Source organism: Juglans microcarpa x Juglans regia, chromosome 6D (assembly GCF_004785595.1).
Source record: "Juglans microcarpa x Juglans regia isolate MS1-56 chromosome 6D, Jm3101_v1.0, whole genome shotgun sequence".
In the NCBI taxonomy this organism is placed as follows: Eukaryota; Viridiplantae; Streptophyta; class Magnoliopsida; order Fagales; family Juglandaceae; genus Juglans; species Juglans microcarpa x Juglans regia.
This window is the reverse complement of record NC_054604.1, coordinates 31,773,388-31,790,573: the sequence shown is the minus strand read 5'-3', so window position 1 is coordinate 31,790,573 and position 17,186 is coordinate 31,773,388. Positions and strand designations below refer to the sequence as shown.

At 36.3% G+C, this 17,186-nt stretch overlaps 1 protein-coding gene across 1 annotated transcript; it reads left to right on the top strand.

Annotated features, from left to right (window-relative positions):
• Positions 1 to 732: 732 nt before the first annotated feature.
• On the top strand, positions 733 to 8,318 carry LOC121235540. Its single transcript, XM_041131886.1, has 15 exons — positions 733 to 1,151; positions 4,085 to 4,465; positions 4,856 to 4,955; positions 5,295 to 5,432; positions 5,481 to 5,853; positions 5,963 to 6,003; positions 6,112 to 6,180; positions 6,283 to 6,383; positions 6,770 to 6,848; positions 6,972 to 7,070; positions 7,345 to 7,413; positions 7,585 to 7,634; positions 7,800 to 7,881; positions 7,991 to 8,097; positions 8,210 to 8,318. The coding sequence occupies exons 1-15, from the start codon at positions 811 to 813 to the stop codon at positions 8,316 to 8,318; spliced, it is 2,139 nt and encodes a 712-aa protein (XP_040987820.1). The 5' UTR covers positions 733 to 810.
• Positions 8,319 to 17,186: the final 8,868 nt, after the last annotated feature.

Sequence of the window (17,186 nt, the reverse complement as noted above, 5' to 3'; positions counted from 1 at the left end):
CAATAAAGCCCACTTTTTTACAAAAATATTTCAAAAAACTTATATATTTATGAGAAATGATATTTACAATCGTGAAATTCATAAGCGCTACATAATCTTTGTTCAAAAAATAAGTAATACGGAACTCACGTGAAAAAATTAATTTTTTAATAATAAATTTTACTATTTTTTTAGAACAATTATATAGTATTTAGACATTCTATAATTATATATAATAATATTACGCTACATTTATACTTGTATATATCATTATTATTGAAGCAAAATAAATGCGACAAAAATAAGAAGATTTAGGATTCTTCACGTAAATTTACCGAAACAAAACCGGACAAAGAAGTCCAGTTTCATCGACCAATAGCGAACTCTCCTCTTAAATTGTCTGGATGCCTCGAATCTCAAAATCCTCTGTCCCCATTCGCCACCGCTTCCCCAAACGCAACAGCTGTCAGTACCCGAAAGCATCCCAGGCCGGCCACTGAAACGTGGCAATCACTGTTAGTGCCACGCTTTCGTATACAAAATTTTTTAACACAAAGCCGTGGATGCCATTCTATATCAATAATAATTATAGGAAAAGGCTAGATAAAAATTATTGATGAAAGTAATGGATTGAATTTTTTATTTTTTTATTTTTTATTTTTTATTTAAGAATTATAGAAGTGATTATTAAGAAATTGATATTTTATATTTTTTAAAAATATATAAAAATAATTGAAAAAAAAAAAAAAGCATTTACCGTCAAATTTCATCCCTTTCTTATTAGCATCACCCAATAATTATAATAAACTAATAATGTAGACCACCACCACTATGCGCATTGCACACCCCACATCCGCCGGCGAGGCTCCGGGGACCTCCATGGACGTTGACGAGTCACAGACGAGTCTATACAGAGCTCTGGTCGATCGGTGCCAGAGTTTGGAGGCGAGTCACTCGAGGCTGAGAGAGCAGTTGGACGAGCTGGTGCAAGAGATCAAGACGAACAAGGAGGAGAGAGAGATGGAGGTGGGGATCGAGGAAGTTGGTTTAGACTCCTGGTGTGGTGGTTTTCCGGGGTTCTTCGTTGATGGGAGTCCGTATAGGAGGGCTTTGGAGTGTATGGGTCACGCTGTTCACGTTTGCAGAGCTTCTTCCGGGGAGATCCTATACTGGTATGTATTTATTAATGTAGATTTGTGGCAAAGAAAAGGCTCATGATCAAAAACTTAGACAATAGGTTTATTCTGTTTATAAGCTTTGTTTGGTTTACCCCATGTTGGTTTCTGGGTGTTACAGTGAGTACTGTGATTCATATATAATTACGGTGTGGTGGTTTTTGAATAGGAAGGTAAGCTATTTAAATAATAGTTTTCGATCGATCTTTCAATCGAGTGTGAAAATGTTTAAACAAGAGTTAGGAATGGAATTTAAGGTCGATGCCGAACTCCCAATCCGCCGCTTGTTGGCTCAGGTACTGGCCCATGATAGAGCTAGTTATTTGTAAGCAACTTTGCTTATGGTTTTTAATTTCTTTCATCCTGTGGGAGATATATATATATATATATATATATATATATAGCTTAATTAAGATGAGTTATGGAACGTCCCAATCTGTTCTACTACTCAAATTCAAGTACTTAGACGTTGAGGCTGGCCGGATCATAGGCATGGTATATACTGGGCATAATTAAGGTTTTAGGATTGTGTTAGGTTCAAATCTTGCCGGCCTACAATAAAAGAAAAGGCGTGATCCGATCGTCAACCTTAATTCTTCATTGTTTACATGCTAACGCGCCTGAACAACCTATGTAAGTACTATATGTTACTATATGTACATGGACGGTCGAGATGATGAGGATGGATAAGTACTGTTAATGTCATGTTTTGTATACCTTTGAGTCGGATTCCAGCAACTCAGGTATTAGTCCTTTCACCTGCAAACTTAATAAAACACAGAGAGTGAGGGGGCCTTGTGGAGGTCGGGAAGTCTTTTATACTTAAGTCAGTATATCTCCTTTGTAGTTTGTGTGCGAACTTAGAGGAAGCAGAGAGAGTTCTTTATACTTGGGGTTGACTTTTATACTAGATTTCTTGGTTGGAGTAGCTCATTCCTGTCATAAGGGAGTCCATGTCACTTCAACTATTCACTTACCTTTAATGTGGTATGGCTTTTGGGGTGGTGTCATTAATTCAGCATAGAGTCCAGGGAGTGGCATCATTAATGTGGCACTGCTCCCTAACTTTGCCTTACGGACATTCCTTGTTAAGCCCATCTATGCCTGCTGTCAAGAGATCGAGGATTCCCTGTATCTCCCGCCCACTTGCCTGCATAGGTTCCTGTGGGTTGGGTGTCATCGTGGGGGTGTTAGGGCGGCGAGTCTCATCTGTCCCTACCGTCCACTTTTCCCACACGTGGGTTACTTCATAGGCGGGTTTTGCTCATGGGTCGAATTCTCCGTAGAAGCTCACTGACTCTTTTTAGAGGAGGATTTTTTAGCTTGATTAAGTTTTTTGACTCACTTCTCCATATCCTCATGGGCTTACTATACGGCCAATAGGGGGAAAACCCCCCTTACAAGTATATCATGTGAGTGGTTGGCATAGACACATTTATTGTGGTTGGCAAATAAAGCTCCAGTCCTACATTGAACAATCCACATAGATTGGTTATGAAAGTTATCATGCTGGTAAATTCCGTTGATTACTTAAATATATAAGTAAAATTGGGCATTATGTGTGATGTTTAAGAGTGTAATTAGTTCGGTTATGAACAAATTTTGGAATCAAATCGATATACACCAATTTTAAAAATTTAAGAATCAATACGGGCCGACTCATCACCAAAACAAGAACTTTCAATTTTTTCGATTTTGATCCAATTCGATTTTTCCGATTTACCGTTTACACGAATGTATGACACTACATAAGTTATATATATATATATATATATATATATATATATATCAAAAGTAAGTTTATATTGATAACTTAATATTAATGTTTATGTTTAAAATTAAAAATTATATATAATATAAAAAGTTATATAGAACATATTTTATATATAATATACAAAATTAAAAAAAAATATATATATATATAGGCTAGCCTCAAACTGGTTTTTAAAATATAAAAATCAATACCAAATGTCCGAATTGGTTACAAACCAGACCAAACCCACTAGTTCGGTCGGTTCAACTTTTTTTTCTTTTTTACATCCCTAATAATTTTCGAGAAGTTTAAAATTGATATATGGTACTATTGGAGCCAATCTAGCTACTAGCTAGTAAAGCCAGCTATATATCTACTCTATTATAATAAGTAGCTATCTAATTGTAAATAGTAATTTTTGTTATTTTCCTTTAACTTTTTTTTTTTCCATTAAGTTCTGTTTTACCAAAAGGCCTTTAAAATCTTTGACCATTTGATATGTAGCTCCCTTGTAGAATTTAATGAACGATCATGTTTTACCAAAATGTTTTTAAGACCCTTGGTCATTTGACGTGTAGCTTCTTTGTAAAATTTGATGAATGATCATGTTTTACCAAAAGGTCTTTAATAGCCTCACAGCGCAGATGAATTGACGTCTCTTTTTCATGTTCTTTTTGTTCTGACAGTACACTCATTTTCCTTTCTTTTTGTTTCAATTTTTTTAAATAAAAAAATTAAAATGACTTTACTCTTTGGATCAACATAAACGTTTTAGAGCATTCTCATTGTAAAATTCAACTTTAAGTAAATTTAACTAATAAAATACTTAAAACACTCAATATATAATATTAAAATTAGAATATAATTTTTATTAATATTAATATTGAATATTATTAATTTGATTAAAATAACCTACTGATTTTTTTATTTTTTTTATTTAAATCATTATGTTAGGTGCATCCTAAAGTTAATGTAGCTCAGCCGTTTCCTAGTATGTATATGCGTGTGTATATATATATATATATATATGTATAGGAATTATATCGATCGTAGTCATTTCAATAGATTCGGCATACGATAAGGAACGAATTAGTTCTTCACTTAAATGCTTGTTTTGCACGTTACTATTATCACACGTGGCTGGCTGCAGTTATCTCAACAAGGACACGTATTGCAGGAATCATTCAGCCGAAAGGCTCTATGGATGGAAAGAATATGAAGTCCTTGGACAACAAGTTGCCGAAGTCCTAGTTGATGAAGAATACTACGAACCTCTTCAGAAAATCATGGACAGCTTGAGCAGTACTGGGCAATCATGGTCAGGTCAGTTTCCATATAAGAAGAGGTCCGGTGAAATATTTATGGCGATAGTGACAAAAAGCCACTTGTATGAGGATGGTGTGCTTGCTGGTTTTATCACTGTTTCAAGTGATGCTGCATTATTTAACAGTATTATATGTTCCGAGAACCCGAGAACACGTGATCAGGATCGTGCCGGCCAAGATCGTCATCAACCGGCCAGAGTACTGCAGGGGTTAAACTTGAAAGGGATTCAGTGGTACCCACGTCCACCAATTAATTCTCCAGTGCCACAGATTGCGTCTTCTGTCTCCAATCTGGTGCTTAAAATTATTATTTATACTATTTATTCACATAGATCGATTGGATCTAGAAAGTATTTCATTTTATTTCATCGTTATAATATTTTTAAATTTTAAAATAATAATAATATTAAAAAAATAATATCTTAACAATATTTTTTTTAATTTTTATATTTCATCTAAAATCATTGCATCTATGAATCCAAACGCGTCCTAATTTCTCCTAATAATTAATTTGTAGTAATATTGATGATCGTTATTGGTATAACTAGAAAATTAAATATAGACGTTAATGTAGAAGTGTGGTGTAACATTAATTTATATATATGCTGCGGGACTTAATTCAGGCCTCAAAATTTCTATTGCGGAGGCATGGAGATTATACGTACTGCAGTGCATGTGACTCGTCTATGCACACGGACCAGGACACTGCATGAGACACTGAAGGTGCTAAATCAGAGAGGCCCAGTACACTAGTACGTCTCCTTATCAATGGACTACAGATAAAATTCTTTTGTCTGTATTTTTGACAAGGGGATTTAGAAGATTAATTAGATCATTTTTCTTTCACCTTTTGATACGCTATTTTTACTATTTATTATAAGTCTGTGTATCTTCATCTATCATCTGCATGATATGAACTTAATTGCGTTAAATGGTACGTACCGTACTACTGCCATGTCGTGCATGCATGTCTACTTCATTAGATTGTAATTTTCTTTCCAGTTCTCTTTGCTTTGGATCTACGTTTATAAAGGCCATACTAATTGGTGGATATGACTCTAGGCAGCAAAGGTCTTGGCAAAGCTGCGCATTAAGGGAACTGGGAAACGTGGAGAAGAAGATGATGGAGTTATTCAAGAAAATGATGCTACAGATTCGACGGAAATAGCCTCATGCCACTACAGTACTAGGGGTACAGAGGATAAGGGAGAGAGCCCCCACAAAAAAGATTCTTGCTTTGTAGCTGAGGGAACATATTCTAATGTATACTATAATGGGCATAGAACGTCTCCCAATGAATTTGAAGATCAGACTTCTCTTCATGTAGCCGCTTTAGGGGAGTGTACTGAGTGTTTTAGATTACCGAGACCTGGAGATCCATTGCCAAGAATAGGCTGCCAAGTCGACGCGAAGGAAATGGAACTCCAAGTTTCAAACTTGAAAGCTTCGGAGATAGAAGATGAAATGCAAGAACAAAAAGATGATAAACGGCTCCCAAGCTCAGCGGAGACGATGGGCAGCGATGGAAGCTCATCAAGCAAAGGGGAGAATGAGTCGAACTCTTTAGTAGATTGTGAGATTCGCTGGGAAGACCTATACTTCGGGGACGAGATTGGGCAAGGCAAACTTCAGTGGCTCATTTAGAAATTTTGAATGTGCTGATCTAGAAACGTTGGTGGACATTAATCTTATATAAAATATATGTCTGATGTTTCTGTTCCTGCTGACAGGTTCCTATGCCATTGTTTATCGTGGAATTTGGAATGGATCGGTAATTTTTAACCCCAAAACTCCTCTATCATGTACTGATCGAAGAGTATATATTCAATCAATATTTTTTCCTTAAGAAGAAGAATGGCTGTCATGTGTTCATAATCAGGATGTTGCCATTAAGGTTTACCTGGGAAATGAATATAGCGAGGGAACTTTACAGGACTACATGAAAGAGGTACTCGATCTTGACACAGCTAACTTTTAATTGCAGCTTGTAATTTTTGGTGATGTAAGTAAGCACCTGATCCTTGAATCTCATTTGCATTATATGTTTCAGATTGATATAATGAAGAGACTAAGACATCCAAATGTACTGCTGTTCATGGGAGCAGTATATACACAGGAGCGGCTTGCAATTGTCACAGAGTTCCTACCCAGGTAATGAAGTGTTTTAACTTTAATTCCAGAAGAGTACTGATATAATAAGTAAACAAAGTCCACCTAGAGATGATATTTTATTAACGTACTAACGGGGATATGCTGGATGATTTTGCGGAGAGAAGTAAGCTCACGAACTCACGTGGGTTGACGTTTTGCTTTAAATTATAACATTATTTTTATTATAAAATAGGTCTAACTAATCATATCTAACTAATCATATGAAACTATACGAGTTTTGGTTTTTTTATTAAATCTGTAGCAGTACTTCTCTTTTGTAGTTCGGATGAATCTAATATTGAGCCCAACTATGTGCATATATTGTCTTCTCTTTTGCAAGAAAATATATGCCGGTATTTTACGTTGATTTCGTTTTGCGTGGTCAGAGGAAGCCTTTTCAGAACTCTTCACAAGAACAGTCAGGCATTAGACATAAGACGGCGTCTGAGGATGGCTCTTGATGTTGTACGCGTGCACGTTCTAGTTCTCTGATCTCTCTACTCCCTCTAGCCTGTCTTTATGTATGTGTACTGCTGCTTTTAGAACTCTAGAATTAGCACAATCCAATCCATTAATATTTTACTGCAGGCAAGAGGAATGAATTATTTGCACCACAGACATCCACCAATAGTACATAGAGACCTAAAATCTTCTAACCTGCTTGTTGATAAAAACTGGACTGTCAAGGTACAAATAATATTAATGCTTGAGAAATACTTTACCAATTACACAAAAGTAAATTCATAAACTGATGTGATTTATGCAGTACGTTAGATTATAAAATTACTTTTAATTTAAAGTAAATCTAACGCATCACGTGAAGTCATGTCAGTTTGTGAGATTACTTTTACATAATCTCTTTATATCTATAGCAGTTCTCATATTGCTTTAACAAACTATGCTGGCAGATTGAGCATATATATTCTATATAGTACTAGTCATTGGATTTATAATTTTCCAGGTTGGAGACTTTGGCCTTTCAAGGCTAAAGAACTCGACATTTCTAACAGCAAGATCTGGGAGAGGCACAGTAATGATCTGATCTATTCCCTGAACTTTTCAATTTATTTATTTATTTTTTTCATGTAAAATCTCCTCCGTACGTTCTAGTTCATCCTATATTTGTACGTATTGCAATGTCTACTTTTATCGGTGACATATATCGTTGACTTGTTTATATTTTTCTTTTACTTAAATACAGCCTCAGTGGATGGCCCCAGAAGTCCTTCGAAATGAACCTTCAAACGAAAAGTACTTTAAAGAAACTGATCTTAAAAAGTTCCTTAATTTCGCTGATTTCCTGATCTTGGGGCAGGGTTGAGCCATGAGCATGCTACTAAATGATCAGGATGACCACGAAAAACAATGTTGGATATTGAAATATTGAAATTCGTTCTTAATTTCTATTATATGCAGATCTGATGTTTTCAGTTTTGGTGTCATCCTGTGGGAACTAATGACAGAATCCATTCCATGGAACAATCTAAATTCCTTACAGGTGAGGTGATCTCTGCAAACATACGTACAGACAGATTCTAGCTCTCTAGTACTGCTCTTATTTGGAATGCTTCTCGATCTGAGACCGTTTTGATCTTTGATTTTGAAAGGTTGTTGGAGTTGTAGGATTCATGGATAGAAGATTAGACCTACCACAAGGCCTTGATCCCCCGATAGCATTCATCATCCAAGACTGTTGGCAAAGGTACGTACGTACGTACGTTCATTTTCAACTAGCTAGCTAATTCCTTAATCTTCTGATCTGTATTAATATTACATATGTTAAATTTCCATGCTGAACTAAACTCTGCTCGCTTAAAAACAAGCAGTAATCCAGAACAGCGTCCATCGTTTCAAGATGTAATCCAGAGAATGACGGCCCTAATCGCGAGTACTGCTGCAGTTTCAACCCGAAGGAGCAGTACTACAGAAACTTAAAACTGCTATGTGCTCGATCTAAGCTAAATACATACGTAGATGTAAAAGTTTGACTATAATTAGGTGCCTAAGTTAATAAGTTTGGATATGAGTAAATAAATAAGATGATAAGGTTTATCTTATCTTTAGTTTTGTAATTTGCATGAATGTAAAACACTTTGACTTTATCTATATATAGTTATTTTGATTTTATCTAGAGGTTGTTAGATAATGTTTGAGATAAGTCGAGAGTGTATGTATCCGAATTATAAGGAATCTAGAATCATCCTGTGAAGAATTTGAATGGAAACTACATCTGTTAAGAAGACTTAGCACCAGGTGTCAACAGATGCGTTGGCAGAGTTTTTTGCAACAGAGCCCTTCTGTCAATAGAGTCCTACTGCAGATCAAATTCCTACCAGACTCATTCCGTCAGCAGAGTCCTACTGCAAATCAAATTCCTATCAGATTGTTTATTTAAGGGATCATACTGGTTAAGATATTCAAAGATTCAGTTCTGGATATTTTTTAAAACACTTTCCAGTGCATATTTTTGTGAGAAAATTCATTGGAGAATTTTCATACTGTTTCTCTCAAAGAGTGTGATCGTTGATCCAAGATTGATATGGAGTGATCGTAATTCAGCCTCTAGAAATTCAGGAGAAAAATCAATATTTGAAGATTGTCATAGGTTCTGACTGCTATTGCAGTAGAGACAAATGAATCATTTGTCTGGTCAAGTAATAGTGTCAATTGAAAAAAAAATTGTAATTGATCTTTACTTGTAATTGATTTTTAAATAATAAAATTAATTTTTTTTGTTTGGTTTTCCCATAGGGTTTTACTTTTAAAGAGTTATTTAAAGGATTTTCCTTCGATACCAATTTTGGTATTACGTAATTTATTTACTTTACGTTATTACTTAATTATTAAATAATTACATAATTAATGACTAATCAATTTGTTGAATGAATTAATAGATAGTTTCGTTACGTTACAATACTGGAACATTTGGATAATCTCAACATACATACATACATACAACATACAACATACGTGTGTATATATATATAAGCTAGTTGCCTGTTTCGAGCTGTAGCCAAAACAGTACTAGTAGAGGAAGTACTCGAGCAGATATGTCCGGTTGCTTTTCAAGAAAAGAAAGACTTTCTCCGATCTTCTTCGATCAAGGGTATATAAAATTATCGTTGTTGAATCCTCCACTAGCTAGCAAGCAGTACCACTCAAAGAATCATTATTCCCTAGCTCGTTTATTTCAATTTTATTTGAGGTCATTGAAAGACCTCGATCGATCGTATGCATGCATGCTGGTAATTCCAAATGATGTTGGTTTGCGTTCTTCTGCATGCAGTCATGAGCTCTCATATTCTTGGAGGAAGTTTTTGGTATTGGACCCTATTAGTGTTGATTACTTATATATGGTACTTTTTTAATTTGTTCTTGTAACGCTTGGTATAGTACTTCGAATAATAATGAATCCTCAAATGCTAGGAAAATTATTGACATACAACTCTTTTTACAACTTTTTATACAATTATATTTTAAATGAGGAGATTTTTTGTAAAATAACTTATAAAAGTAACGTCACTTTATATAAAGGCCAGTAATGATAGGGTTACTACCCTCTTACTACCTATTTACTACTTATAATATATTTGAAGTTTTTTTTTATTATTTTCTTTTAAGTATTTTTTTAACATCCTTAATTATTAAGAAAAAATTAAAAAATATATATAATTTTACTAACAATCACTTTATTAACCATTAAATAAAATAAAAAATTAAAAAAAATCAAATACAAAAATAGTAGTAAATATGTAGTAGGAGGTTAGTAACTTTATCATTATCCTTATTGTTAGAAATATTAGATCAGAATGCACAGCGGAAGTGATATTACCTTATAGGAAATATCTCGGATCTAGTGCGGTTGTTCCACGGATTATCTAGCGTCATTGTTCGTCCACGATCTTTGCATCGATGGTGGAGTGTGCTACGTAGTAATACCAGAGCAACACTCACACGTTCCACAGCCTAGATACCATGACTAGAGAGAGAACTATTTTGAGAGAGATCATTTTTTTTTATGCAAATATATCATTCGAAGGGGAGAGGGGCTATGTAAATAGCCCTTCTAAGTGTAACCCCTGCCTAGCCTTTAATGGCCAGTCATCAAGTCTCATGAAGTGGTTTAAGAACCACTTCAAACCACCAAGAGAAGGTGAAGAGGTGCCCACTATGGGTGCCCCTTTCTTACATCTCCCACTCACACATAGTGGGCAAGACCTCAGGTCTGCATCCTTCAATATGTTCTCAATCTTGTTCATACTAACAAATAGGCCGTGTGACCATCGAGCACAACTGTAAAAGAAAAATGGGAGCACTATACCAAATCTCTCCAAGAGAAGACCAGCATAGCAACATCCCTAAAAGTGTCTCGTTATGCCCCGACTCATTTGGTCACATCAAACCAAGCATCCCTAATCCCTCTCGAGTCCAAATGACTCAGAGCAATGCTCAATCTCCATAAAACATGATGTACTCACAGTTATATCGCAACTCCCAAGAAGCAACATAACTTGCCGGCAATGAGTACACACCATTATCGATGTGTTACCAAAAAGTCTTCCCTTCGCGCTCATGTCATTTAGTTTCAGTCTAGTCGCTTTCCCAGCAATGCCTCTTTAGACCGCATCATACATGGCCATAGATAACATGCCAAAGTAGCAGACACTAAAACATCAACCTCGTAACATAGTCAAAGGTCTCCTAAGGGCATAAATAAATTAAAGTCATCAATTATGACCTACAAGACTCACACGGTGAGAAAGCAGGGAACCATTCACTCACCTCTACTGTTGGTCGCAAAAGCACATGTAATATAAAATACATGTTACGGTGGATTTCTCTTTCCGAAGAAAAAGCGTATATCTAATCTCAATACACCGTACAGATCTTAGTCTAGTCACTATCTCAGCGCCTAACCCGAGTCCCTCCATTTGCTCGCTATCCAAAACGCCAAAGAGGATCTCGCATCTGGCTAAATCACAGGCTACATGGATTGTGGGAAACCATGCACAGTCGTTAGACCTCATCTTAACTCCCACTAAGGTGACATATCTTTTGTGTCTTACAACTTATCCCTCTCTGAACAAGTACTGAGTGACACATTGTCTCATCTTTGCTCGCTATCTCTTTATAGCGCCAAAGGCGATCGCTCATGTGAGTGAGCCGATCTAAGCCTGTCAATATACCTTTTTCACCATAACTCCTAAATTTATGGTGAATATGTGTGCTTACCAAAGAATGCTTCTAATCTCTAATCACGCCACATGATCATAAAACACATCAGTATCATGCATGACGAGCAATACCGTGAGGTACAGAGAAATCACATGGTCAATAACAAATTATTAAACCGCAACTCTCAAGTGGTGTTTAATGACCATTTCTCTCCATGCACATTCTAATGTGTAGTAACTTTTCAAAACATGCTCCTACCAAGAGACTCAGCTTTTACATGTAAAAGTCCTTTGCACAACCATGAAGTCAGCGATGACTCATCGCGAATCTCATTTAGGTCAAACTCACAATATAAGCCGTAGATTCTAGTCAGCAAGTCTAACTGCGATTTATAAGAATCTACAAGGTTACCTCAAATGTTATTCAGCAAACTTAATTTGCGACTTCAAGGTTTCATATAAATCTCTTGCACTCAACAAAAGCATGTGAGATAATCATAATTTATTTTTCATTAAGGGTAAAACGATTAGGGCCTTTGCCCCCAAAGACAATCATAATAGTCTAGTCATTACTTTTAACGACAATCGCATCACAAACTCACTTAACAAAGTAAGCCATATTTACCCTCTAACAAAATCTTAACCTCTAACTCCCATGAGCAAATCATAATGGAAACACCAAACAGTATAGACAAAACTAGATTCTTTAGTATTTTCTATCTCAATAATTGTCTATGGATTTTGAACAAGAGCTCCTAGAAACTGTTTTTCTTATAAACAGTCTCACAAGACATGAAACCTGAGCTTCTTTTCACAAACTCATGTTCATCACCTAGTAGTATGGAAAACCTCTTATTAGGCGACAATTAATTATTTAAGACAACCAGTTCACAATATCTCTTATGATGACACTTTTCTAATATTGTCAATAACGTTCAAAGAACCACATTTTATTCAATAGGTCGTTTAAATAAAAAACGACTAGTTACATTGGGTATCTTTGAATAGATGGTTTATTTAGGCCGCATGTAAACAGCACCAGCAACATTCATTCACTTTGTGTACCAAAATAGTACTAGCAACAATCATGCGCTCAAAGTACTTCATGCCTAAACATCACAAAAGCGAACCATCTAATTTTCCTCTGAGAATCAGCTATTTAACACCTTCAAGAAAAGTTTCAATAAATATGCGATCAATAGCTATCTAAATGCAATTCAAATAGTGCCAAGAGATGGATCTATACCTCTATCAATTAGATCAACAACCCCAGATCGGATCATATAAGCGAAGCAAATCTAAGATTCTATGTTGGGATTCCTACTATGTGAATTCAATATCTTTAGCGGAGTGATATTACAAAATATTCTCTTCTAGTCTCTAAACGACGAGAGAATATTGATATAAAGCTACCACGCTATTTAAGAGGAATCTTTATATTCTATAACTTTTGGGAGTCACTATCACTAATGGTACACCTTAACTCAAAGGTATACTCCCACTATTTTCGGCGATCTTATATAAAAATAATTTCAAAAATATTAAGGTTAAGGTAATGTGGAATGAAACATTATGAAAACGTTCTTTCCAAAAATAAGTGTTACAAAAATCTACAATTCCCCACCCTAGCCGAAAATACGAGTAATTTTCTTGACTCAACCAAAAAATGATCAAGTTGAGATCCTCTCGATTTTTAATAGAATTCACGTTTGCACAAAATAGTCACTCAGCTTTTCTCAAAAGCGAATGAACTCGATATAAGGACGACAAATCAAAATTAAGGCTGCAACCCCATATTACATCAACCCAAGTGTGATATAACAACTGCTTTGCGCCATAATTCATTTATAACACCATTCTCAGCAAGTCAATAAACTGCGAGATAATTGTTCTCATCATATAACTCATACGATTACGATTTTTTTTTTAAAAAAAAAAATTTAATTGAAAAATATATTTTCATAGAAAAAATTTTGGATCGCATTTATATGATGAAACAATATATTTATTATCAAAGTCCTTAGTATGCATGTATAGGAACTTTCACATAGAAAATGCTCATATTGCCTTTTCTCTTTGACTCTACTAATCCAAGGAGAGGGATCTCATTAGCGAGAAAATATTCAATTTCTCAAGCTCACACCCATCATCCTAAGCCTCAATGGCATATTTTAGTATATTATTTCCCCACCCGAGAAATAATACCACTGAGTCAATGAGTGACCATCCAACTTCTAAACCTCTAGGAATTCTCACTAACACCACTACTTTCAAGAAGTCTTACATCAAATTAGGTCTAGACTTATTTAATATCGCATTAAAAGCACTAATAAAAAATATTGCTTTTTGCAACAAATGCAGTATTCGACGTTTTAGCCGCTAACTAGCGATATATCCTTATTTCTTGCATACTCAATATTTTTCATATTCTCCAATCCACTATAGGAGAGAAAAGAAAAATTTTGTAAGAAATTATTTTAGCCTAAAACCTGTCTTGCATCAATGCAACCACGAGCAAGATTTTTAGGCTTAATTTAAGTCGTACCTAATTATTCAGACTTTTGCCACAGTTACCATGCAAACCTCCAAGGTGCTTGGTATCATTACTCTCAACGGGTACTCCAAAGTTTATATATCTGCAAGAACCTATTTGTTCTCGCTAGAGAGAAATAAAACTTAAGCAAGATTACCAGTGCTAGTACCACATAGAGGTGCATTGATAAGAACTTTAAAAAATAAATGTGCCAATTAAGAATGTCCTCAACACTCCTGCACACTCAAATTTTAATGTCCTGACTTGCCAAACATACTAGCAAGTAGAGAGGGGGTATATACTTATCTGTGAGTTAATCTAAGTTGCTTCAAGATTATATGCTCAACCTCAAATATAGGAGCAATTAATCTTTGCGTTACAAAAACAACACGCAACTGCTGTTATTACTCACAAGATTCAAAGGTAAAATAGTGGTTTAGCTCTATCTGACAGTTGATCCCATCAACTTCCATAAAAAATTATAGTGCAAGCGTCCTACGCGCACTTCTAATTTTCCTCTAAACCTTTTAGAGGTTTCACAATAATGATGGTCTAAGACAATCTAACACTCACAATAATCTTTATTTGTTTCCAACTACTGCTCATAGAAGAGATTAATGCGACGATTAAGTCGTATAAATAATCTCAAGGCTTTCTTCATGGTTATCTCAAAGTTACTAAACTATGCACATCTAATTGCACACACATTTAAGAAATTTGTCGCGTTAATCTAAGTCAGAACAAAAATAATTAATACATGTCGCAAGATCAAAAATTCGCTAAGCTTCCTAATCATCTCTTGCGCCTCAATGTCTAATTATTAATTTCGAATTTAATTTTCGCGCAAATTTATATCGTATAGGAGATTAATTCCAAATTAATCTCAACCATACTCCCACTAGGATAAGCAATCTACCGAGTTAGTCACATAAAAAAAATTTCTTCTCTGATCGAAGAAATTCATTTGAACCAATCAGAAGCATAGACTAATCAAACCCGGGCTACTTAATCCTCTAATTTATCACATTCTAAAAAACTGAAGACAATTCTAAAAAATAGTCTAACAATATAAGTGATAAATTAAGCTCACAATCACATGCAATCACAATACATGTATGAAAAAATAATCATCATATTTCATTCAAATAATTATTATTCACAAAAATAATAATCTAGGCAATTTATAACGTAAAATAAAATGCCAAACAAATGTGACAAAAATAATATCATGGCAAGTATGTATTTAATAACCATAATGACATGCAAAAATATTTCAAAAAAAAAATATTTTATGCCACAATAACATGCTGAATAAATAACTAAAATTAACATACACACTAACAATAAGCTCTAGCCCAATGGTTGAGCTTATAATCATTGTGTGTGAGGTCTTGGGTTCAAAACACCACCCAAGCATTTTGTCAAAAAAAAAAATTGTTCTTAGACAGCCAATGGGCCGCACCTTCTTGGGCGCCCAACTGCAAAGCAGGCCTGTGCCTGCTGGGCTCACGGCCCAAATCTACAAGCACCCTTAACAGGATGTGATACGGGCCGGAGTTTTTAAAAATGGCCCAAACTAAGCCTGTTTTTGTTTTGTTAGAAAAAGATACATGGGCCGGGCCGAAAAACTTGATTTAATAAAAAACAAAACATAACATAGCCCAGAGCCAAGTAAATAAAACATAACAGCCCAAAACAAAATTTGAAACAAGCCCATAGCCCAAGTCCATATAGATGAAACACAAAAGAAAAATAAGAACTATTCATCTTCTTCCTCAATGTAACCTACGATTACTGAAGATATAACGGAAGAAAAAAAAAATGTAACCGCCGCCAGTTGCACTGGGTGTCCCTTAACCAAGACTCCGAAGGTCCTGGCAGAGGCGCCAAGCCATGGCAGCGTCGCCCCCATACAGTGGGTTGCACTGTGTACAACGCTGCACCATGGCAGCGTCACACATCTGTGTGTGATGCGCTGTGCATGCTTTTTCCACCACTCACTAGTGTGTGCAGCACTGCAGCACCTCGCTGCACCTGGTGCGCATTGCACACAGTGCAAGTGGGCAGCACCACCACGGTGCTGCGTAGGCTACGCTTCAAAAGTAGCAGTTGCAGCGCAAGGCACCAGACAATACACTCAACTGTCACCACCCTCTCAGCCAACATCTGCTGCCGACTCCATAGCAGGCAGCTTCACTGCCGTGTTTTGGAGAGACCTGCTCCTCTGCGCGCAGCAGAGTCCGCAGCACCACCATGGTGCGTGCTACCATGCGCGCAGCAAAGGACAGCGCCTCTGTGGAGAAGCATGCGCCTCCATGGTGCACACGACCCTGCGCTAAACACGGTTCAATGTTCAGCATGGGTGAGCACTGCACCAACAGTGTACCCACGACGTTGCTTGTGACGCAGCACCTGCTGCGACGATGCTTTTCGCGCAGCACTGCTGGTTGCGCAGCACCACTATGGGCGCGCAAGGCTCTGTGCTTGGGTGCCGGATGCAACGCCACACGCCGTTGTGGACAATACAGACCTAGCTGCGGCCTACCGTTGCTTTCAACAGCCATTGCATGTGCAGCAGTGCTACCACTGCGATGACCATCCTCGGCAGCTCGTGATTACAAAACATTGGAATAAAAAATCACATCATAGAAAAAATATTCCTCAAAAGAAATCAAGATGACAAAGTATAAATCGGGAACAACCATGGCGCTCTGATACCAATGTTAGAAATATTAGATCAGAATGCACAGCGGAAGCGATATTACCTTATAGGAAATATCTCGGATCTAGTGCGGTTGTTCCACGGATTATCTAGCGTCATTGTTCGTCCACGATCTTTGCATCGATGGTGGAGTGTGCTACGTGGTAATACCAGAGCAACACTCACACGTTCCACAACCTAGATGCCATGACTAGAGAGAGAACCATTTTGAGAGAGAGATCATTTTTTTTTTATGCAAGTATATCATTCAAATGGGAGAGGGGCTATATAAATAGCCCTTCTAAGTGTAACCCCCGGCTGGCCTTTAATGGCCAGTCATCAAGTCTCATGAAGTGGTTTAAGAACCACTTCATAACCATCAAGAGAAGGTGAAG